Raw genomic sequence first — 24,548 nt, forward strand, 5'->3', positions numbered from 1 at the left:
CTCAGTTCTCAGCCAGAGATGTGGTGGGCTTACTGCAGCTCCCCACAGACAACCTTCAGCAGCGTTTCCATGCCCCAGGGTTTCTTCTCCACTGGACTGCTGGATAACACAGAGACACCGTGGGAGTGCTGGGCACTTCTGGAGGTCACAGAATCACAGAAAGCATTGGGTTGGAAGGGACCTTGAAAGGTCATCTAGTGCAACCCCCCTGCAGTGAGCAGGGACACCTGTAACTAGAGCAGATTGCTCAGGGCTTCATCAAGGCTGACTTTGAATGCCCCCAGGGATGGGGCCTCCACCACCTCTCTGGACAGCTGTTGCAGTTTTGCCTGGCTGGGTTCTGGTGGAGAAGGGGATTCTGCAGGGGTGGCTTCTGCAAGAAGCAGCCAGAAGCTCTCTGCAGGCCCCAGAGAGCAAAGACCAGCCGGCTCAAGCCCGGACCTGCTGCTGACCAAGGCCGAGCCCATCAGTGATGGTCACAGTGAAGGGAGTGAGAAGATGTAAGAAACTGCATACACCAAGGCCAGGGAAGGGGGGAGGAGGTGCCAGAGTGAAGGATGCCTCTGCAGCCTTTCAAGAAACCCATGGTGGAGCGGGTGTCCCCTTGAAGCCCATGGAAAAGGCCCAGATCCCACCTGCAGCCAGTGGGGAGGCTCCACACTGGATGGAGCGGGGGAGACAGACAGGAGATGCTGTGACCTCATTGGAACAAGTCCCTGCCAGCACTTGCAGCCCATGGAGAGAGACAGAGACACAGAGATGAGCAAGGGAGAGATTTGTGCTGGAACAGGTTTGCTGGGGGGAGGCTGGTGACCCCGTGGAGGACTGGGACTGAGAGACACTGTGATTTGTGACTGCACCCATAGCAGTGACCCACACTGGGGCAGCTGGTAAAGAGCTGAAGCCCTGTGGGAAAGGTCTCACATTGGAGAAGTTCATGGAGGACTGTCTGCCATGGGTGGGACCCCAGGGTGCAGCAGGGGAAGGGGGTGTGGAATAAATGCCCCCCCAGCCAAGAAGGAAACCAACTTGTGAGGAACTGGGCAAAACCCCCATTCCCCCATTCCCTGCCCCTCCCTGTGCCACAGTGTGGGGAAAGAAGGGAGTAAAATCCTGGCTAAAGTGCAGTCTGCTAAGAAGGAGGGGTGGGAGGAGTTGCTTTAAGATCTGGCCACACTTCTCACTACCTGACTCTGGTGTCACTGGGGGTGCAGGGCAGGGCCAGCAGTTAGAGAGTTTTCTGTCCTTTATTCTGTGTTGAGTCTGTTCTGCCCTTGAAGCTGATTGCAGAATGATCTCTCCCTGTCCTTATCTCCACTCCTCAGCCTCTCAATATCTATTTTCTCCCCTGTCCAGCTGAAAAGGGGAGTGACAGTGTGACTTTGCTGGACATCTGGCCTCCAGCCAGGGTCAAACCACCAGACCACAGGCCCATCAATCCAGCTTGTCCAGGTGCCTCTGGATGACATCCCATCCCTCTGGCATCTCGACTACACCATTCAGGTCAACAAGGACCCCTCAGAGAAAGAGATAGTTGGCCTAAAGGTGGGGTGTTCTGATGGGAGAGTCAGATCATCCCCAGCCCTCCACAGCCCTGGGGCCTGGCACGGGAGTTAGGTGGGTTCCCTCAATGGCTACCTCAACACCGTTGGTGGTGTAACTGCTGTTGACTCCTCTCCCCCAAGACCACAAGGAGCAAGAACAAGGCCTGGAGAGACCAGAGGGGAACATCCCAAAGTATCACTGTCAAGGGGTGTGGGGCTGGGAGACACACATGGGCTTTGGGGTGATTCTTCTCTTTGGTGGTCAGGCTGCTGGGAAGGCAACTCACAGCCACGTCCTTGTGTGTCCTGACTTCACCTGGGAGAAAGATGATATTCCTGCTGGTCTGGTGCTGGGGTTCACATTTAGGATGTGAGTATTGCTTGTAGCATGGTGACATTTTGGGTGTTGAGGCTGAGGTGAGGCAAGACATGGATGTTTTTGGCTTCTCCTGCTCTCCCACCAGCAGGACCACAGCTTGTGAACTAGCTGAGCATCAGTGGGCTGTGTGTTGTGCTGTGCATCACTTCTTTGGCATGTTCCATTGTCATCATCATCATAATCTTCCTTTTCTGTCCTATTAAACTGTCTTTATCTCAACTCACAGTTTTAACTCTTTGTTTCCAATTCTCTCCCAAAGCCTCTGTGGGGGGAGGGGTGTGTGTGACCATGTGAGTGGTTATTTTAGCTGCCGACCTGGTTAAACCCCAACACTGTGACAGTGAGGACTGAGGGGCTTGAATGTGTGAGTGAGGAGACCAGGGAAGGCATCTGCACCCCCAGGGATGGCAAATGCATGAATCCACCTCCCACAGCACTTCTGGGGACTGGTCCCTCTCAATCCCTTCCCCTGCCACTTACTCTCCATCCACTGCTCACAGTTTCCACCCCTCAGCTCAGCTTTACAGACACCTCCTAGGGCTGGAGACCCGCCTGGGGGCACCTCTGTGTGTCCAGGGCAAAGGAGCAGCTTGTACAATTCCTAACAAGCCATGGGGTCTCAGCACCTTCTGCAGAACTGAGAAATTCTGGAAAATTCCCAAGTCACACTGCCCACACGGCCAAAGCTCAAAGCAGAGACCCTTCCCTTCCAGGTGAACACTGCCTTGGCATCCTTCTTGAGCAGGACCTTCCACAGAGATCCTCACAGCAACGTACCTTGATCACACAGCACCTCTCAACAGAGGAAGGACCCAGCCCTGCACTGCTGGAAGGGTTGATCCTGCCACCTGCAGCTTCTCCCTGCAGCGCTGCAGGGACCCTGACAGGAAGGACAACCCCAGGCACCCCTGGGCAAACACCATCACAGCCCTGCAGCCTCTCCTGGGGAAACAGAGCCATTACTCCTGGTCCCATGAATTGGGACAGCAGGGGATCCCTGCTCTGGAGCACATCATTCTCCTCTAAGCCAGGGGAAAGTCCTTGGGAAAGGATCCATACCTGTGTGATGTTCCACCCTTTGGGAATACTTCCAGCAGGTTTAGTGCCCACAGCTGCAGTCTGACCATATCAAGCACAGAGAAGGTTTTTCCCTCCCACCCCACGCTACTTTTAACTTCTCTCTTCCTTGCTCCTCTCCCCTTGTTGCCTACAGACGGAGCCTGTGGCCCTGCAGTGCTGCACAGAGGAGATGCTCCTGGGCAGAGCTGTCTCTCTGCGGTGTGTCCCATGAGCTTCCTCCATCCACAGAGCCTGGATAAGCTCAGCAGCAGAGGAGCAGCCCAAAGTGGCACTTTGTCCCCTCTGGGATCCCTTCCAGTGTCCCTCAGGCTCCAGGGGAGCCTGCTGTAAAACAGGCTGAAGTCATCACAGACATCGCCTCTGCCCACTGAGGAGAGGTGTGTCTTCACAGTTGGACTAGATGATCTTGGATGTCTTTTCCAACCTTAATGATTCTATGATTCACAGTCCCGTGGAGAGGCAGAGTCAGGTCTAAGTAGCAACTTCCTTTGTCCCATTGTGAGACAGGACACCCAGAGAGTGCCAGGCAGGGATCCTACTGAGGGAAGAGGTTCAGCTGAGGCACCTTTTCTTTGGTCGGGGGTCCTGGGGTGGGAAGAAGACATGAGCCCATGGGAGGTGGGATTCTTCTCTCCTCTGTTCAGGTGGTCAAAGGTATGTGCAGGTACTAGAGAACAATTAAAGGTATGTGCCACCAGACATAGAGACTGGACAACATCTGGGGGGTGGGTGTGCTCTTGGGAACTCCCTTTGGGGCAGCTGGTCAAGACAAGGTTGGATGGGGCTTGGGACAACCTGGGCTAGTGGAGGGTGTCCCTGGCCATGGCAGGGGTGGCACAGGGGGAGCTCTGAGGACCCTCCACAGAGCATGGGAGGTGGGCTACTTACCACTGCTGTGTGCTCAGTATCCTGCACCTCCACATCATCCTGTCTCTGGGAAGGGACCCCAACATCCCATGTGGGACAGGATCCCCATTCTTAGGGGACAGGGACTGGGACTGGGTCATCCCACACAGGGAAACACATCCACTCCTGGCACAGATACCTCAATATCTGACTTTCCACTGGCATCCAGCAGCTCTGCTTTCCTCCCTCACCAGACCCCAAAGGAAGCTCAGCTCTTCTGGTCTCCCCCCATGCTGTACTTGGTGGTGGTCCTCAACAGAGTCCACTGGCACCCTCAGAAACTTGGGTGTTTGCTTTCTTCCTTCCCAGGGCAGTCAGGTACCTGCAGTTGGGGAATGTGACACCAAAGGGCTCGTTAACAAGCCCAACACCCTAACAAGCCAAGTCTCTAGGAGTGATGGTTCTTAATTGCTTGGCTCTCCTGTGGTTAATTAGCAAGATTTCAGAAGTGTGGCCAAAGGGAGAAGGTTTCAGTAATTACTCCAGCAGGATCACTTCTTTCTTGAGGCCTCTTTTGTTCTCCACTCCCATGCCCAGCCACATCAGTGTCTCTGATGGACACTGATCCAGAGCTTTCCAAACACAGTTGGCTGTGCAGTGAAGTCAAGACACTTTGTATTCGACACCTCATGGGCATCCTTCATCTCCATGTCACTGTTTCTCTCATCAGCCACCTGGGAGCCAGAGTAGCCCTGTTAAGAGCAGAGCTTTCTGTGCTCAAGGCTGTGGCTGCACGGTGTGGACCCTCACACCAATGCCTCTCAGCTTTGCTTGGGTCCACATTACCTCTGCCAACATCCACGTTGCACACTGGAGAGCCTCAAGCAGACAGAAAACACATTGTTGTTGCCAACACCGATCCCAAGGTGCCCCAAAGCACCTCCCATCCCCTACTCTCTTTGTCTTTGGGCACAGCTGGTCACATGCTGTGTTCATGAGCTCCCTCCAGTCACAGAGGGAGACAACACAAGTGACATAATCTCCTTTGAACAGCCAAATCCATGACAGCCCCAAAATATTGGGGCCCCAGGAACTTCTTCCAGCAGACACTACAGCCTTTCCATCACAGAATCACAGAATCACAGGGGTTGGAAGGGTCCTTGAGAGATCATTGGGTGCAACCTCTGATCATCATCAGATCATTTTTCATTCACTGTGGAGCACAGTGCATGTGCCTCCACAGGGCAGGGCTGAGCATGGTCTCCTCTGGCTTTGGACTCCTTGGGTGCAATTGTTGAGTCTTCCCTTTCCAGTCAAGGCAGAGAAATCCACTGTCTCCAAGTACACATGCCTAAAAGCTTCATGCCAGAGGTTGAACCTTCTGACAAGAGATACAGAGCAACTGTCAGGAAGGAAATGAAAGAGTTTTGGATCATCATCATCAGTTCCCTCACACCACTGTCCTGTTACTTCTATTAGTGACAGTGCCACTAATTGCCAGCTGTCCCTGAGAGCTGCTTTCTTTTCTCTTGGCTCCCAAACTCAGCCTGTGCAGGTTCTTGCCCTGGGAAGTGGTGGCCTCCAGCCAGGGCCAAACCACCACAACTAGGGATGGGACTAATAATGGACAGCTGGTGATAGGGGTCTATCACAGGCTGCCTGATCAAGGGGAGCCTGCTGATGAGGCCTTCCTCCTCCAGATGCAGGAGGCATTGCAGTCACAGGCACTCATCCTGATGGGGGACTTTAACCACCCAGATATCTGCTGGGAAACCACACAGTGACATGCAAGGGACCCAGGAGACTCCCGGGGTCCATAGATGAGAACTTCCTGGTTCAGGTATTGGACAGACCCACCAGAGGTGATGTGTTGCTGGACCAGGTGCTCACCAGTGTGGGGGAGATCATTAAAGGTGTTAAGGTTGGAGGCAGCCTGGGCTGCAGTGACCATGCCCTGGTTGAGTTTGTGATCTTGAGGAATGTGGGCCTGGCAAAGTGTGGGATCAGGAGCCTGAACTTTGGGAGAGCACTTGGGCTGGAAGAATCCCAGACAGAGATACAGCCTGGGAGAAGAGCTCCTTGAGGGCAGCCCTGCTGAGAAGGACCTGGGTGTCATGGTGGATGAGAAACTTCACATGAGCCAGCAGTGTGCTCCTGCAGCTTGTAAGGGCGATGGGATCCTGGGCTCCATCAGAAGAGGGGTGGCAACAGGGACAGGGAGGGGATTGTCCCTCTCTGCTCTGTCCTCATGAGGCCCCATCTGGAGTCCTGTGTCCAGAGCTGGGGCCCCAATACAAGGAAGATGTGGGACTGTTGGAGAGGGTTCAGTGGAGGCCACAAAGATGATCAGAGGGCTGGAACACCTCCACTACGAAGAATGGCTGAGGGAGTTCAGCCTGGAGAAGAGAAGGCTGTGGGGGGACCTCATTGCAGCCTTCCAGTCCCTGAAGGGAGCAGAGAAACAGGAGGGGAAAAAGCTTGTTGAAGGCAGAGACTGGCAGGACAAGGAGGATGGAGTGAAACTGAAGGAGGGAAGGGTTAGATGAGATATTAGGGGGAAGTTCTTTCCAGAGAGAGTGGGAGGGGCTGGAACAGGCTGCCCAGAGAGGGGGTGGATGCTCCGTCCCTGGAGGTGTTCATGGCCAGGTTGGATGCCCCCTTGGGCAACCTTGTGCAGCTCCAGGCCTGGAGGTTGGTGGCCGTGCCTGTGTCAGGGGGGTTGAAACTCTGTGATCCTTGGGGTCCCTCCCAACCCAGACCATTCTATGACTGGATGGATGGATAGACGGATGGATGGATGGATGGATGGATGGATGATGGAAAGGAAGAGAAGGCCCATTGGCCACACTGTGAGTAGAAGCCAACCTCCCCTGTCCCCTCCAGCCCACCGCAGGGTGTTCTCATCTCTTCCTCAGCCGTGTGATGAAACAACCAGACACACACACACCCCTCTTCCTTACTGGGGGACCTCCTGCCAGTGCCACCCTTCCTTCCACCTCCTCCCCCACACACAAGGGGACAATTTAAGGTCCATGGTCCTTCCCCACACCGCAGATAGTCTTCCTCCCCTGCGGTTTTCCTCCCTCCTTCCTCTTGCATGAGTGTTTCCTGCCCGGAGCTGGGTGGAGGGGAAGTGACACTGAGCCGTCACCGGCCACCACCCGTGTCAGGGACACAGAAGGTCCACCACCCGGGCCAGGACCTCTGGGAAGGGGCATGTGAGTCCCCAAGGTACAGGAGGGAAGGTGGGTGGGGTGGGAGGTCATTGCAGAGGAGTGGGAGGGACACTGAAGAGACCTGGGACACGTTGGCTAGAACATGACTTGTTGGTTTGGTGGGAACACCTGGGGGTGTGGTGTGAGCTCACTGGGAGGTCTGGGGGGAAACTGGGATTCCCTGAGGGTGGAAACTGGAAGGAAAATGGGTGGGGTGGTGGCCCACTGTGAGGTGTTTCTGGGTAACTGGGGGTCTGCATGGACAACTGGGATGTCTGGGGGGGTCAACTGGGAGGTTGGAGGTGTGGAGGTGAGTGGGAGGGTGGCCCAGTTGGAGATGGGAGGGTGCAACTGGGAGGTCTGGGGGATGCCAAGGTAGGAAGATCCTGGACAGTTAAAAGAGGCAAAGGAGGACACCTCAGAGAGGGGGAGGAGGAAGGAGGGGTGTGAGGTGGAGGCCTGGGGTGGGCAGGAGGTGGGGTGGATGGATGGGAGGTGGGGCAAGAGAGGGGTGGAGAGAAGGATGGATGGACGGATGGATGGACAGACGGAGGGAGGGAGGGAGGGAGGGATGGATGGACGGATGGAGGGATGGATGGATGGATGGATGGATGGATGGATGGATGGATGGATGGATGGATGGATGGATGGATGGAGGGAGGGAGCCCTGTGTTTTCTCTGGAAGATTCTGTGTCCCCATCTCCCCACAGCTCCTCCCCACCCACCATGATGTCCTCGTCCCCTCCTGCCAACACCTTGTCACCCCCTAACGCCACGGCCACCCGCATCCCCGGCGCGGCGGTGGGGATGACCCTGCTGGGGGTGGCGGTGGCCGTGGGGCTCCCCGGGAACTCCGTGGTCCTCTGGAGCTACGCCGCCGCCCGCAGGCGCACTGTCCCCGTCCTCCTCATCTTCCACCTGGCCGTGGCCGACGTGGTGACCCTCCTCACCGGGCCCATCTACCTCCAGGCCTTGAGCGTCGGCCAATGGGAGATGGGCTTGGCCGTCTGCCGCGGGTGTCACTATGTCTGCGCCACCGCCATGTACGTCAGCGTCTTCCTCATCGCCCTCCTGGGTCTCCACCGCTGCTTGGCGGTCTCCAGGCCGGTGGCAGCGGTGGTGACCCCAGGGGGCCACGCCAGGCGATTGGCTCATGGGGTGGCAGCCCTGACGTGGCTGGTGGCTTCCATCTTGGCCATCCCATCCATCGTCTTCCTGCGGGTGGAGGAGGGGCACTGCCAGCGGGTGCACAGCACGAGGGGCTGGTTGGTGGCCCACAACCTCTTGGAGACCACTTTGGGTTGGGCCCTCCCGTTGGCCACCATGGCCATTGGCTACGGGTTACTGGTGCGCCGCTTACGCCAGACCCACCTGTCCCGGCGCGGTCGGACCTTCCGGCTGGTGGCCGCCGTGGTGGTGGCCTTTGCTGTCTCCTGGGGACCTTACCACCTGGCCAGCTTGCTGGAGGTGGCAGGGGTCCTACAAGGTGGTGGTGGGACTTTGGAGGCAGCCTCCAAGGTGATTCGGCCACCGGCCACTGCCTTGGCCTTCCTCAGCAGCGCCATGAACCCCCTCCTGTACGCCTGTGTGGGGTGGGGGCTGCGCCACAGTGCCAGCGGGGGTCTCCTGCCTCGGCTCCTGGACATCTCAGCCATTGCTGGCAGCTCCCGAGGGACCATGGCCAAGGGGACCCATAGTGGGGGGAGGAGCTGGAGGGGGGAGGGAAGGACAACAGTGGTAGAGGGGGGGACAACCATGGAGGAGGAGGAGGGGGGTGGGGACAGTGGGATGGGGAGGGCGTGATGGGGAAGCGGGTGGGTGGACACAGCGAACACCCCAACACAACCCCAACACACAACTCAACACATCTCAACACATCCCTTCCCTCTGTGTGGAAGAGTGGCTACGTGAGAAGCAAGGCCATGGCTCTATGGAGCAATTGTTCAAGCAGTCTCCTGTGTAACTTAATAGTACGAGTAGGCCTTGCACCATCCCAACGCAAATGATAGAGAAGAAGGTCAGTATTTTGATAGCGATGTTACACAGGAACAAGGTGTAGAAACAAGACATATGTTTCAAGGATCTGCTGTTCCTGAGGATGAGAAAGAAGCACCGTTCCCAGACCGCAAGTTGAGTGATGTAACCTTTAACCAAGAACCAATCAGGTTGTAACAATTAATATGCATTAGTGACAATTAATATGTATTAACAATAGTATAAAAGAAAGCCGTTAGCCATAATAAATGGAAGCCTGCTGATAACTCATATTGAGCGTATCCTTGACTTCCCTCCATCACAACAAATGATGCCCAAACAGGGACCTGAAAGACGGCGAGAACGGACCTGATAGCAGGCGACTGCGGCCACAGCCCCACGGAGAGTAAGTGGGGTTCTGGTCCTGTGCAGCCCAGGAGGCACAAGAAGAAAAGGCAGCTTTGTATCTTCAGGGCAGATCAACTACCTTGGCGCTCAGGCGACCGTATAGACGGGTCCTGCCGGCCACGCACCACCGGAGTCTGTGGAAAAGGCTGCTACAGTGCACGGGGTTAAATGGCTGACAGACCAGCGGTGTATGATTTATTAAAGTGCTTTTTAGAAAAGCGTAATGCTCCTGGTATAGATTGTAAGAGGGAGCTTCGGGACTCTTAGCGTATGGGGCAGCAAAGGGATGTTTTAGCGATCACAATGAGGTTACTGAGGTGCTTTTTAGAAAAGCGTAATACTCCCGGTATAGATTGTAAGAAGGAGCTCAAGAAAAAAAAAACAACCAAACACATAGCAGCTGTAGCGTCTGCTCAATTATAAAATCAAGGGGGTAAGCCCGGAAAGTTAGTCTTGGAAAGCGATTATGTACCTACCGCCCCAACTTGACTATCAGTAACAGCTGAACCCCTTAAAACATCAGGGGCTTGTGAGGCACCAGTACCCTTTGCCCCACCACTGACAAGTATGGGGAATACATGCTCGATAAAAAAGGCGAAGTAGTACTGAAACTCCTCCACAATCTGCTCTCTAAGAGAGTGACTAAAAATTATGAAAAGTCTTTAAAACCCCTCCTTTTTGTGGAGTGAAGAAAGAAAACTGATAACAAGCCTTGACAGCGCTTTTGATTTACCTACTTGGGATGCTATTGGAGCTCAAATCCTTGACAAACCCTCAGTTCGGGCGAAAGAAACTAAGTCGTTACTAACTCTCTGGAAATTAAGTAAAAGGACTTTAGCGGAACACGTTGCTGCTACTTCAGCCTTTGCAGCTTTAGCACCAGTTCTGGATTCTACAGAACCGATTTAAAAAGGGAAAAAATCTACTATGAAGAATGTGTTTTTGTTTCTGGGTGCTCTTTCACCTACCCCGGTTACTGTGCTAAGTAATAATGCCGTGTTATCAGACCAAAGTGATAAATCTGTCAGAACTGAGTGGGAAGAGGAGTGAGTAGTGCGCGTAAATCTGCCACCACGGCCTGCGCCGCTCCCCCACTATTATACCTTTGGAAGGAAAAATGTGGAAACAAACGTACAACCGACTGCCTTTAGTATCTGCTTACCTCTAACTTTTACTGAGCCTAAAAACACCCCATGAAGCAGTTGAAAATGTTAACTGGCATCAACAACTTCAGCCTGTCCTTGAAAAGCTGAAAAAGCAGAGCAGGCGATGGCATGCCCTGCTGGGAAAGGGTTTGCAGAACTGCCCACTCACCCACCCGAAAACCTACTGAGAGAGAGAGACTACCTATATGAAGAATCACCAACTAAGGCATCGAGCAATGTTGCCCCCATGGACAAGGAACCTCAGCAGTGGGACAAGAATCCTATGGAGATGGACAACTATCAGCTTCAACAACCATCAGATCAGGGACACATTCCATTTCAATATCCACCACTCCCACCCACACCTCATCAATCCCCAGCGAACTCATCAATCCATCACTGTCTCCTGACGCCCGAGACACTCTGCAGAGGCTGCTCATCCCAGCCTGGGCATGTAAGATGGCATCAGAACGGGAAAAATGTTTACATCAGGGTATTTTGATTCCTACTCACTTGCGGAACTTACTGGGGAAAAGTTTATGTGAGACTAAGTGGGTGGTGGAGAGAGTTCAAGGAACTCCCTCAAGTCTCGGAGGGAGGTGGATGGAACACGGGACTGTGTGGCGGGTCCTTGCGCTCCACCAGATCCAAGTGCTGTCTGTCACAGAACAGTTTGGTACCTCCAATGGTGAACCATGCAGGAGGTTTAAAAGAAGGCTTGGAAAAAAAAAAAGGGGGGGGGGGAAAGAGAGAAAAGTCAATGTCAAGTGTTATTAAGAATGAATTTACAGGTACTAACTTGGGAAGGAGATCTGCCTGTGTCATTACAGATACGGGAGCCAAGTGGATAAAGCTGTGGATCCAGAAGAAATCGAGCTTGCATGAACCAGGACGAGATCCTGATCCCAGTAACTGAAGTCAAGTGTTCCAACTGCAGCCACAGTGGACTATGAACTTTGCTGTGGGATATTTTGAATGATCTGACAGTCTTTGAAAAATGCATGTGTTTGTGCTAAATGAAAATTAGGGAAATAATGATTTCTGAACAGCCTAAGGTCACAGGTTGCAATCGGTGCCTGTAGGAAAACGTGAGGCTGATGTTATCTGCACTCCTGACACTCCTGATTGGCAAAACAAACAAATGCAACAGCAAAGGTATCAAGGCACTTACAATTGGTTTCATGACTGGGGAATTTCAGGATGCATATTGTCAATGGTCAAATTTGGATTATTGGATTTGGTAATTATGGTACTTGTCTTACAGTTACTGTCATGTTCATTGAGTGTTCTGCAAAGGGCCCTTGCAGAGACCTCAAAAAGCAGTTCTTGTAACACAGATACTAAAAAGGAAATATTGGCAAGGAGGACAGTGGGCCTGCCGGCGGCCTGGCTCTCCTCTCAGAAGACAATATCCTTGAACTCTCTCCCTAGCGATGTTACACAGGAACAAGGTGTAGAAACAAGAGGTGTGTTTCAAGGATCTGCTGTTCCTGAGAATGAGAAAGAAGCACCGTTCCCAGACCGCAAGATGTGTGATGTAACCTTTAACCAAGAACCAATCAAATTGTGACAATTATAATATGCATTAGTGACAATTAATATGTATTAACGATAGTATAACAGAAAGCCGTTAGCCATAATAAATGGAAGCCTGCTGATCACTCATATTGAGCGTATCCTTGACTTCCCTCCGTCGCACGAAAGAGGCAACATTTCCCCTTCCTTCAACTCCTGGGGCTGACGGTTTTCAGCCTTTTCCTCCAGAACAAACCAATGTCCTGGGACCCCATAACCCCCAGAGATGGACCAAGTGGCCCTGACTCAGACGTACAGTTCCCCAGGCTCTGGTCGGGGTTTTCTCACTGCCTCAGCAACGGTGGTCATACACAAAGACAGCAGCACTTTTTGGGAGGGGAAACACTTCCTGAGGTGCCAAACCTCGCTGGGTGCTGTTCCCCAGCACAGGCTGCTGGGAGAGGTGCTGGTCTGGGAACAGCCACCTCTAGCACCTGCACCCAGGCAGGGATGTGGAGGGGGTTGAGTTCCCTTCACCCTCTTGTACCTGGGGCCTGCTTAAAGCTTCATTTTATGACTGTGGACATTGGTGCCTGCAGGCAGAACTTCAGCTCCTTGTGTGGGGGATGGAGCCACAAGTCACACTCCCATAAGTGAATTCTGAAACTGGGAAACGGTTGGGTCTTGATCAGCCTGGTGCACCTGGCAGCTTGGTTCCATCCAGTGAGCAACTTGTCTTTCTCTGGGGGTTTAGTGAGGCAGAATGTGGAGGGGAATGGGTGGGGCCTCAAGTCCTGCACAGAAATGATAATTCTCTAAGAAGGGAAATTTCCATTCATTTCATCAGCCAGCTGCAGCCAGCAACTCGTTTCTATCCCAAGAGCAACTTCTCCTTCTGAAAGGTATTTAGAATGTTTCCTTTCATTCACAGTCAGTAATGGATTTGGGATAACTCCTGGAGAGGGGTAGTGGGGCAGAACAGGGACTGAATAGAGGAGCCGTATGCAGTCCTGTCCTGCCCTTGAGCACTGGTTTCATGTGCCAGCAGGGTGCTGGTGCAGGGGCTCTGGGGATTTCGGAGCCTCTTTGGGGTAGGGGCAGCCCTTCTTTGCCAGATTTCCTCTGTGACACCCATCGTCCTCCTCTGCCTCCCTTCTCTTCCCTCCTTTCCAGTGCAGCTGCAGATGTGGCTCCCGGTGAGCCCCAGGGGCCTCCTGAGGTATTGGGTGACTCTCCACATGCTCCAGCTGGGATCAGGTAGGAATCCTGCAGGTCTGGTGGGGGGTTTTGCCCACGCCATGTGGCAGATGTGGGGCAGGGAGCTGCTGTGGGGCAAGGAAAGCCCAGCCCAGACTTCGGACCTGCATGCTTTTGCTTTCCCTTGGCTGTGGTGGCTCACAGCAGGGCTGGCAGGGGTGGAAGTAGTTTCCTGGGAAACCTCCTTCTCATTCCAGTCCTCCCACTCCCACTCCAGTTTCTCCTGGGTCTCTGGACCATGGGAGGGCAAAGCAACACCCATGGCATGGGGCGTGCAGCGCTCACGCCAAGCTCGGCCCTGGCCTGCAACACCCTCAATTAACACAGACATCGTCTCCGTGTCTCTGTGTTCTTCTCCATGGCCAAGCTGACTTCACAGTGGTGGGACCAGGCCACCCTCTCCATGTCACCGTGGGGCAGGATGTTGTGCTACCATGTCACGTGTCCCCAGCCGTGGATGCTCAGAGCTGGGACATCAGGTGGATTCGGAAACAGGTCTCTGAAACGGTGCACCACTACCGACATGGGGAGGACGTGTCTGGGGACCAGATGAAGGAATATGTTGAGAGGACACAGCTGGCCAGAGATGGTCTCTCCAATGGAAGCCTGGACTTGCGAATCTCTGGGCTGAGACCCTCTGATGATGGTTATTATCTCTGCACTGTTACTGACGGTGCCTCCTATGGAGAAGCTTTGGTGGAGCTGGAGGTTTCAGGTTTGTGTCCAGTGCGGTGTTTGCAGGGGTGGTCGTGGTGTCCCTGGACTCATTTGTTCCTCCCAGACCCGTGTCCCATCCCTTGGTGCCCCAGGAGAGCTGGCACGGTGTCTGGAAACCTTGGGGGTGCAGACACTGCCTCAAGGTGCTGAAGCTGGGCAGCTCAGTCTTGCTGTGCTGGGAGGTTTGGGGGGAGATCTGGGGCCGTTGGGCATCAACGCGGGGTGGTTTCTGCACAGGTTGGGGTGGGTTTGGTGGGAGCTGTGAGGGGTCAGCTCTGGGATATGGTGGTGGCCTTGGAGCTGAGCCCATCCCTCCCTGACCCCAACCCTGGGCTCTTCCCCAGCCACAGGCTCTGTCCCTCAGCTCTCTCTGGAGGGTTACGAGGCCGGAGGCATCCGGGTGCTGTGTCGATCGGCCGGATGGTTCCCACAACCGGAGGTGCTGTGGAAAGACCCCAACGGGCACCGTGTCCCCTCAGTCTCCCAGAGACATTCCCCTGATGCCAGGGGCCTGTTTGACATCGAAGACGCCATCGTGGTGACGGGGACCAGAGATGGGAACTGGTCCTGTGTGGTCAGGAACAGCCGCCTGGCCCAGGAGCAGGAGGCGTCCCTGCGCATCTCCGGTGCGACGGCTGCAGCCAGCCCCTGCGGCGCTGGAGCAGGGCGGGGGGTGGCTGCCTTGCTTGGAGCAGCTTTGGGTTGGGCTTGGTGTGCAATGTGGGGGTGTGGGGCACAGGAGGACTCTGTCCCCTTGAGACCAGGGCTCGTGGGACAAGGGCTGGGAGGTGTGGGGTGGGGGTCTCTTGGTCCTTCTCCCAACGGATGCGAATGGAACTTGGTCCCTTTCTCTGTGGATCTGTTTCTTTCTCAGCTCCCTTTTTCCACGATGCCCGTCCCTGGATTGTTGGTCTGGGTGTGCCCTTCGTGGTCCTTGTATTCTCCATTGGGATCGTTTGCCTCGGAGCTTCACTCTGGAGAAGGAAAGGTACGTTTGCTCCCAAAGGACATGTTGCCTCTACCAAAAAGCTCTTTGGGCTGGGATGGAAGGGGACGAGGACACTGTGGGGGGTGTGTGGAGAGGCCAGGGAGCATGGCCAGAGCATCTGGCTGGTGGGAAGGTCCCAAATACCCTCTTGAGCTGTGTCTACTGAGGAATCAAGCTGCTCTCCTAACCTCCTCTTCATCTGGCTTTGCTTTCCAGCACTGATGTTTTCCAGAGAGCTGGGTGAGTCCTTCTGGCCCCTTCCCCCAGCAAAACCTCCTGGCACAGGAGACCCCAGGAAGGACTTGGCTCTGTGGGGTTCCTGACATTGGGGCTGAACTCCAGAGAGCCTGGGTAGACTGGCAGGGGGATGGGCTGGGAGCGTGCCACTCCCAGGAGTGAGGTGGTCTGGTCCAACTCCCCAAAAAGAAGGAGTTTAGGATCAGCCCGAGCTCTGTGTGCTCTTGTGGGATCTGCCATGGGGTGAGTGGTTGTTCTCTCTGGTCACACATATTTTGCTGGTTTTGCTTTCCAGGGAAACGGGATGCAGCCCTGGGTGAGTGTGGTGGAAGGAGCCATTCCTGGTCTTTAGTGGGTTTTGCCCTTCCCAAACAGGAATTTGGGGTCTGCCCAACCTCTTCATGGGCAGCTCTGGGGTGACAAGCTCTGCCCTCTGATCAAATATCTCTTTTTATTTTAATTTCCAGAGGAACGAGATGCAGCCCTGGGTGAGTGTCCGTGAGGTCTGGCACAGAATTGGGTCCTGTCCTGGGATCTCGGTGCTCAGCCATTTCCCCTCCCTGCCCATCCTCTCCATCCCCCATCCCTGGAGCTGGGAAAGCCCAAGGCCATGTGCCTGGGAGGGTGGGCAGCTCAGGCAAAGCAGTGCGAGGGTGGCTCCTCTGCCCTGCCCAGAGCTGCTGGGGACCAGCTCTGGGATGTGACCAGTTCTCCTCTCTCCTTGTAGCCTGGAGGAAGTTTCTGCTGCCCCACACTCCAGGTAATTGAGGTTTGAGTGCCTCAGGGTGGTTCTGTTTTTCCATGGGACCAAGCTCAGCCATGGCCATGCTGGGACTGGCTCTGCGATGGGATCTCTTGGAGGATGGAGATTCCCTGTGTTCTGCCCCGTGGGGCAGATTCTGGCCACAGCGGGGTGAAACCTGCCCAGTGCTGAGCTCTGCCCCTGATGCTCTGGCTCTTCCTGTCCCTGCAGACGTGGTGACCCTGGATCCCAACACAGCTCATCCCAGGATTATCCTGTCCCAGGATGGGAGAAGTGTGAGATGGGGAACAACACGGCAGAACCTGCCTGACACCCCTCAGAGATTTACATATCGGTTCTGCGTGCTGGGCCAGGAGGGATTCAGTGAGGGGAGACACTGCTGGGAGGTGGAGGTGAAGGAGCAGGTGGGAGGTAATCCATGGTGGGCTCTGGGGGTGGCCAGGAACTCTCTGAACAAGAAGGAGGATATATACATGAGCCCCGAAGAAGGTATCTGGGGCATTGAGTACTGTGGAGGGTACATTCAGTCTCTCACCTGCCCTCGCAAACGTCCTCCCGTGTCCCGGGTCCCCAGCAGAGTCTGGGTGTGTCTGGACTGCCCGCGGGGGCTGGTGACTTTCATCGATGGTCACAGTGGGGCCGAGATCTTCACTTTCCCACGAGCCGCATTCAATGGAGAGACCATCTGGCCCTGGTTTTTGGTGGGGACAGAGGGAACCGAACTGTGCCTCACGGACAGCACCTCCAGTTCCCCTTCTACCTCCAGCACCTCCCTGCAGAGGCCCTACCCTTCTGCAGACCCTGCCCGTGTTCCTCTCGGCCCTGCCCCAGCCCTTCCTGACCCAGCAGAGCAGGACAGGACTCAATAAAGCTTTGTGGGTGAACATGGAGTCTGGCTGTGGGGGTTCCTGGGGGGTTTGTCCTGATTCCTGGCTGCTGCTGAAGGGGATTTGCAGCGGGCTTGGAGCAGTGGTTGGAGCAGGAGCCTGGGGGCAGCTGCCAGCAGGGTGAGCACAGGGCAGGGGGTAGGAGGTGGGGAGCACTCAGGACAAATCAGGCCCTTCTTGACTTGGTCCTGGGGAGCCCCCACTCTGCCAGCACCCTGTGTCCCTGGGATGCCCCAGCTCTGCATCCTTCCACGTGGCACAAACCTGTTGGGATCAAGTCTGAGGTGTCTTTCCCTGCTGCCCTTCCGAGCTGGGCACTCGGTACAGGTGGTGGCTCCTGGCTGGGTTTAGGGACTGGGCTCTGTGCACAAAATACTCTTGGTACTCCAGCGGCTTTAGGGGCAGCAGAAGAGGAAAGTCCTGAGCAGGGACAGGATTTCCCCTCCTGGGGCTCTGGGAAAGTGGTATTTCCCAGTACTGACTGGTGTAGCTGATGCTGTGAAATTTGGTGCTGCAGTGGAGCTGGGGGTGGTGGGGTGGTGTCGGGGTGTGTTGGGTTTGTATGGGGTGGGTTGGGATGTTTGTGGGGTTGGTTTGGGTTGATGACAGTTGAGCTGAGTTCACTTGACTTGGCTTCAGTTGACCAGTGTTGACTGGTGTTCACTTCAGTTGAGTTCAGTTGAGGTGCCTTGAGGTGCCTTGGAGTGACTTGTCGAATTGACTTGACGACTTGGGAGGGGATGGGCTGTGTTGGGATATGATGGGATGGGAAGGGATAGGATGCTGCTGGGGCTGGGATCTGGGGGTGACCAAGCCCTCCAGGGCAGGAAGGGGCGGTGGACACAGGTTTGGGTCCGTGGTCATCCTTAAGCCCTTTTTGGGAGTGGAAACATCTCCTGTGGTGCCAAACCTTGCTGGGTACTGTTCCCCAGCAGAGACTGGCGGGAGAGGTGCTGCCGGGAGAGGTGCTGCTGGCACTCAGGTGGGCATGGGGAGGGGGTTGGGTTTCCTTCTCTGTGTTGTCCCTGGGAGTTGCTTAACGCTTTATTTTATGACTGTGGACTTTGGTGCCTGGAGGCGGAACTTCCTCTTAATGCCTGGGAGTGGGGCCACAAGTCTCATTCCCAGGGAGTAATTGTGAAACTGGGAAATGGTTGGGCTTTTCAGCAGCCTGCTGTAGGTGGCAGCTTGTTTCTATCCACTGAGCGACTTGTCTTTCTTAGGGGGTTTAGTGAGACAAAGTAGAGGGGAGCACCAGGGAGTTCACTTCACTTGACTTCAGTTGACTTCTGTTGACATGCGTTAACTTGACTTGACTTGAGGTGACTTGGGATGACTTGAGATCACTTGTAATGAAATGAGAGGACTTGACTTGACTTCAGTTGATGTCACTTGACTTACTTCAAATGCCTTCAGTTGCCTTGAGTTGACTTGGGTTGACTTAAGACGACTCGAGATGACTTGAGTTGACTTGAGCTGAATTGAGTTGATTTACCTGGACTTGCCTTGACTTGCCCTTGGGTTGCCTTGAGGGGACTTGAGGTGACTTCTTGTTTTGACTTAAGTTTAGATGCGATGGGTTATGTTAGGACATGATGGGATAGGATGAGATAGGATGCTGCTGGGAGTGGGGTTGGGGTGGGGAGACCCCTCCCGGACATGCAAAGGGGTGGAGACTATAGGAGAATGGTTTGGGGCTGTGTTCACACTCAAACCCTTTTTGGAACAGGAAACACCTCCTGAGATGCAGCTCCAGGAAAAGCCACCTTCAGCACCAGCACCCAGGTGGCGACAGGGAGGGGGCTGGGGTCCCTTTGTTCTCTTGTGCCTTGGGGCATCCAGCATTATTTGATGAGTCTGGACTTTGGTAGGAGGATGCGGAACTTCAGCTCCTTCCCTGGGGTGGGGCCTCAAGTTCTGCCCAGAGATGGGAATTCTGGAACTGGGCAAAGTTCAGGTTTCTTGAGAGCCTGGAGCAGGTGGCAGCTTGTGCCCAGCCAATGAGTGACTTTTCTGGATAGACATGGGATAACTCCTGGAAAGGGGCAGTGGGGCTGCCCCAGGAACCTGTCTGCGGTCCTGTCCTGCCCTTGAGCACTGGTTCCTGGCACCATCGGGTTGCTGGTGCAGGGGCCTTGGGGATTTTGGCACCTCTTTGGGGCAGAGGCAGCCCATCTTCACCTGATCACCTCTGGGGCTGCTGTGACCCTCATTGCCCTCTTCTACCTCCCTTCCCCTCCCTCCTCTCCAGTGTGGCCACAGATGTGGCTCCCGGCGAGCCCCAGGGGCCTCCTGAGATATTGTGTGACTCTCCACGTGCTCCAGCTGGGATCAGGTAGGGATCCTGCAGGGCTGGTGGGGGCTTTCACACACTCTGGATGGCAGATGTGGGGCAGGAGCTGCCATGGGGTGGGGGGAGCCCAGCCTGGAGCTCGGTCCTGCTTGCTTTTGCTTTTCCTTAGCTGCTGTGGCTGAAGCAGGGCTGACTGGGGTGGAGGTCGTTTTCTGAAGCAGGTTACTGCTCCTGGGAAACCTCCTTCTCCTTCCAGTCCTCTCTCTCTTGCTCAAGTTTCCCCAGGGTCTCTGGACCATGGGAGGGCAAAGCAACACCCATGGCATGGGGCGTGCAGCGCTCACATCAAGCTCGGCCCTGGCCTGCAACACGCTCAATTAACGTAGGCACCATCTCCGTGTCTCTGTGTCCTTCTCCATGTCCAAGCTGACTTCACAGTGGTGGGACCAGATCATGCTCTCCGTGTCACCGTGGGGCAGGATGTGGTGCTGCCGTGTCACTTGTCCCCAGCCGTGGATGCTCAGAGCTGGGACATCAGGTGGATTCGGAAACAGGTCTCTGAAACGGTGCACCACTACCGACATGGGGAGGACGTGTACGGGGAGCAGATGAAGGAATATGTTGGGAGGACACAGCTGGTCAGAGATGGTCTCTCCAGAGGAAGGCTGGACTTGCGAATCTCTGGGCTGAGACCCTCTGATGATGGTTATTACCTCTGCACCATGACCGACGGTGCCTCCTATGGAGAAGCTTTGGTGGAGCTGGAGGTGTCAGGTTTGTGTGTGGTGCAGTGTTTGCAGGGGTTGTTGTCGTGTCCCTGGGCCCGTTTATCCCTTCCAGACCCATGTCCTGTCCCTTGGTGCCCCAGGAGAGCTGGCACAGTGTCTGGCAGCCTTGCAGGGGTGCAGACGCTGCCTGGAGGCGCTGAAGCTGGGCAGCTCAGTCTTGCTGTGCCGGGAGGTTTGGGGGGAGATCTGGGGCTGTTGGGCATCAACACTGGGTGGTTCCTGCACAGGTTGGGGTGGGTTTGGTGGGAGTTGTGAGGGGTCTCCTCTGGGATCTGGTGGTCGCCTTGGAGCTGAGCCCATGCCCACCTGATTCCAACCCTGGCTCTTCCCCAGCCACAGGCTCTGGCCCTCAGCTCTCTCTGGAGGGTTATGAGGCCGGAGGCATCCGGGTGCTGTGTCGATCAGCTGGATGGTTCCCGCAACCGGAGGTGCTGTGGAAAGACCCCGACGGGCACCGTGTCCCCTCGGTCTCCCAGAGACGTTCCCCTGATGCCAGGGGCCTGTTTGACACCGAAGATGCCATCGTGGTGACGGGGACCAGAGATGGGAACTGGTCCTGTGTGGTCAGGAACAGCCGCCTGGCCCAGGAGCAGGAGGCGTCCCTGTGCATCTCCGGTGAGATGGCTGCAGCCAGCCCCTGCGGCGCTGGAGCAGGGCAGGGGTTGGCTGCCTGGCTGGGAGCAGCTTGGGTCTGGGCTTGGGGTGCAGCGTGGGGGGATGGGGCACAGGAGAACTCTTTCCCCTTGAGACCAGGGCTTGCAGGAAAAGGTCTGGGAGCTGTGGGGTGGGGGTCTCTTGGTCCTTCTCCCAACGGATGCGAGTGGAACTCGGTCCCTTTCCCTGTGGATCTGTTTCTTTCTCAGCTCCCTTTTTCCACGATGCCCATCCCTGGATGGTCGGTCTGGGTGTGCTCCTCGTGGTCCTTGTATTCTCCATTGGGATCATTTGCCTTGGAGTTTCTCTCTGGAGAAGGAAAGGTACGTTTGCTCCCACAGGATGTGTTGTCTTCATCAAAAAACTCTTTGGGCTGGGATGGAAGTGGACAAGGATATGGTGGGGTGTGGGTGGAGAGGACAGGGAGCACAGCTAGAGTGCCTGGCTGGTCGGAAGGTCCCAGAGACCCTCTTGAGCTGTTCCCACTGAGGAAGCAAGCTGCTCTCCTGACCTCCTCTTCCTCTGGCTTTGCTTTCCAGCGCTGCTGTTTTCTAGAGAGCTGGGTGAGTCCTGGCTCCTTCCCCCATCAAAACCTCCTGGCACAGGAGACCCCAGGAAGGACTTGGCTCTGTGGGGTTCCTGACATAGGGGCTGAGCTCCAGAGAGCCTGGGTAGACTGGCAGGGGGATGGGCTGGGAGCGTGCCACTCCCAGGAGTGAGGTGGTCTGGTCCTACTCCCCAAAAAGAAGGAGTTTAGGATCAGCCCGAGCTCTGTGTGCTCCTGTGGGGTGAGCCATGGGGTGAGTGGTTGTTCTCTCTGGTCACACATATTTTGCTGGTTTTGCTTTCCAGGGAAACGGGATGCAGCCCTGGGTGAGTCTGGTGGAAGGAGCCATTTCTGGTCTTCAGGGAGTTGTGCCAAAGAGGAATTTGGGGTCTGCCTGAGCTCTGACAGCTCCTCATGGGCAGTTGGGGCATGACAAAATGTCCCACCTGATCAAACATTGCTTTCTCTTTGCTTTCCAGAGGGACAAAATGCAGCCCTGAGTGAGTGTCCATGAGCTTCATCACATCATGGGTTCCCTTCCAGGATTTTGGTGCTTGGATCTTTCACCCCCTGCTCGTCCTCTCCATCCCCTGGGTCTGGGAATGCTCAAGGCCATGTGCCTGGAATGGTGGGCAGCTTGGGGAGACCTGCGTGGGGGTGGACGCTCTACCCTGCCCAAGTACTCCTGGTCCCAGTATGGAACATGACCAGCACGAGGGAAGCCGTTCCTGGGGATATTTGGGGGGTGGTTCCATTTCCCACACAGCAGTTTGGGGTCTGCCCAAGCTCTTCCTGGGCAGTTCTGGGGTGACAAGCTCTGCCCTCTGATCAAATATCGCTTTTTATTTTAATTTCCAGTGGAACGAGATGCAGCCCTGGGTGAGTGTCCCTGAACTCGGGCACAGCCTTGGGTCCTGTCCTGGGATCTCGGTGCTTGGCCCTTTCCCTCCCTGCCCATCCTCTTCATCCTGGCATCCCTGGGGCCAGGAAAGTCCAAGGCCATGTGCCTGGGAGGGTGGGCAGCTCTGGGGGACCAGCGCGGGTATTGACCCTCTCCCTGCCCAGAGCTGCTGGGACCCGCTCTGGGATGTGACCAGCTCTCCTCTCTCCTTGTAGCCTGGAGGAAGTTTCTGCTGCCCCACACTCCAGGTAACTGGGGCTTTGGGTGTCACTCAGGGGGTTTCTCCTCCTGTGCGTCGTGTGCAAGGGGCTACTGGGCTGGACAGTGCGTGGGACTGGCTGTGCCTGGGTATTTTGGGTGACTCCCCAACCCAGAGCGTGGCACCGGGCTGTAACCCTGCTCTCTTGTGGCCTCTTCCACCCTTTGTGAGCTCCATCAGTGAGGCCAAGAGGAGCCAATTCCCCCCAGACATCCCGGGCACTGCCTGGACCCAGCTGCTGCCTCCCCATCCTGCTCCTCCATCCAGGGGCCACAGCCTGACTGGTGCCTGTTCCTATGGGAGTGAGCTCGGCCATGGCCATGCTGGGACTGGCCCTGGGATGGGATCTCTTGCAGGAAGGAGATGCCCTGTGTCCTGCCCCGAAGGGCAGATTCTGTCCCCAGGGGGGTGAAACTGGCCCAGTGCTGAGCTCTGCCCCTGATGCTCTGGCTCCTCCTGCAGATGTGGTGACCCTGGATCCCAACACGGCTCATCCCAAACTTGTCCTGTCCCAGGATGGGAGAAGTGTGAGATGGGGACCAACAGAGCAGGACCTGCCTGACACTCCTCAGAGATTTACGTATCGGCCCTGCGTGGTGGGCCAGGAGGGGTTCAGTGAGGGGAGGCACTGCTGGGAGGTGGAGGTGAAGGGGGAGGTGGGAGGGGATTCATGGTGGGCTCTGGGGGTGGCCAGGGCCTCTGTGAACAGGAAGGGGCATATGCACATGAGCTCCAAAGAAGGGATCTGGGGGGTGGAGCACTGGGAACGGAAGTTTCAGTCTCTCACCTCTCCTCGCACCCCCCTGTCCCTGTCCTGGTTCCCCAGCAGAGTCTGGGTCTGTCTGGACTGCCCGCAGGGGCTGGTAACTTTCATGGATGGTCACAGTGGGGCCGAGATCTTCACTTTCCCACCAGCCTCATTCAATGGAGAGACCATCTGCCCATGGTTTGCTGTGTGGACAGATGGAACTGAGCTGTGTCTCAGGGACAGCACCTCCTGCCCCACTTCCATGCCGCCCACAGCCCTGCAGAGGCCCTGCCTTTCTGTAGACCCTGCCCACATTCCTCTCCTCCCCGCCACAGGAGCAAATGTCCCCCTCGTCCCTGCCCCAGCCCATTCTGCCCAGGCAGAGCAGGACAGGACTCAATAAAGCTTTGTGGGTGAACATGGAGTCTGGCTGTGGGGGTTCCTGGGATGGAATTGGATAGGATGCTGCTGGGAGTACGGTTAGGGGTGCCCAGACCCTCCAGGGCATGGGAAGGGGTGGTGGACGCCGAGGAATGGGTTGGGGCTGTTGCCACACACAAGCCCTTTTTGGGAGGGAAACACCTCCTGAGGTGCCAGACCTCACGTGGTGCTGTTCCCCAGCACAGGCTGTGGGAGAGGCACCACTCCAGGAAAAGCCACCTCCAGCACCAGATCCCACGCGGAGGCGGGGAGGAGGTTGGGGTCCCTTTGCTCTCTTGTCCCTGGGAGCTGCTTAATGCTTCATTTTATGAGTGTGGGCTTTTGTGGGAGGATGCAGAAGGTCAGCTCCTTGCCTGGGGTGAGGCCTCAAGTCCTACCCATATGTCTAAATGCAACACAGGGCAAATTCCCGTTATTTACATCAACCTGCTGCATCCTGCAGCTCGTTTCCACCCCACCAGCGACTTCTCTTTACCTAGGGGATTAAGAACACATCCCTTCATTTTGAGCCGTTATTGGATTTGGGATAACTCCCAGAGAGGGGCAGAGGGGCAGAGATCCTTGTAGCCTGGAAGAAGTTTCTGCTGCCCCACACTCCAGGCAATTAATAGCAGAGGTGGGAGGGCAGATTCCCTCCAAAGGATGGGCCCACTTGAGAGATGGCAGAATTATAAACCCCCCGCAAACAGGCACGGGGAGTTGTCAGAGAAAAACACAATAGGACACACTGGGGAGCAGACTCCCTGTTTAAATTCTAAATCAAAACTTAATAGGGAAAAATCTCTGCACTAAAATCCAATAGCGACTCAGCAGTGTGGAAGGTGTTTGAAAAATCACCCCAAGACAGGTACCTGGGTGCAATTAGGGAATGTTGGAAAAGGAAACATACCAGGGCACCTCTGGCAAATTGATTTCTCTGAGCTCCCAAGAAAAGGGGGGTGCAGATACTGATTGGGACTTGC

At 55.6% G+C, this 24,548-nt stretch overlaps 3 protein-coding genes across 3 annotated transcripts in view; all 3 read left to right on the top strand.

The window, feature by feature from the left end:
- LOC311202958 (class I histocompatibility antigen, F10 alpha chain-like) overlaps positions 1-24,548 on the top strand; it is a gene marked incomplete at its 3' end in the record, with an annotated part of 174,225 nt that overhangs the window by 9,673 nt on the left and 140,004 nt on the right. The gene's annotated exons all lie outside the window — the stretch shown is intronic.
- Positions 7,791-16,937, top strand: LOC311202891 (butyrophilin subfamily 1 member A1-like; the record flags this gene model as incomplete). The annotated part of the gene is made up of 7 exons (XM_084277538.1): positions 7,791-8,760; positions 13,731-14,078; positions 14,425-14,706; positions 14,955-15,068; positions 15,773-15,803; positions 15,929-16,065; positions 16,279-16,937. The coding sequence occupies 7 exons, from the start codon at positions 7,791-7,793 to the stop codon at positions 16,935-16,937; spliced, it is 2,541 nt and encodes an 846-aa protein (XP_084133664.1).
- On the top strand, positions 19,218-23,548 carry LOC311202892 (butyrophilin subfamily 1 member A1-like; the record flags this gene model as incomplete). Its single annotated transcript, XM_084277539.1, has 7 exons — positions 19,218-19,290; positions 19,675-20,022; positions 20,370-20,651; positions 20,900-20,961; positions 22,096-22,116; positions 22,359-22,386; positions 22,860-23,548. The coding sequence occupies 7 exons, from the start codon at positions 19,218-19,220 to the stop codon at positions 23,546-23,548; spliced, it is 1,503 nt and encodes a 500-aa protein (XP_084133665.1).

Source organism: Gallinula chloropus, assembly GCF_964237585.1.
Source record: "Gallinula chloropus genome assembly, chromosome: 32".
Classification (NCBI taxonomy): domain Eukaryota; kingdom Metazoa; phylum Chordata; class Aves; order Gruiformes; family Rallidae; genus Gallinula; species Gallinula chloropus.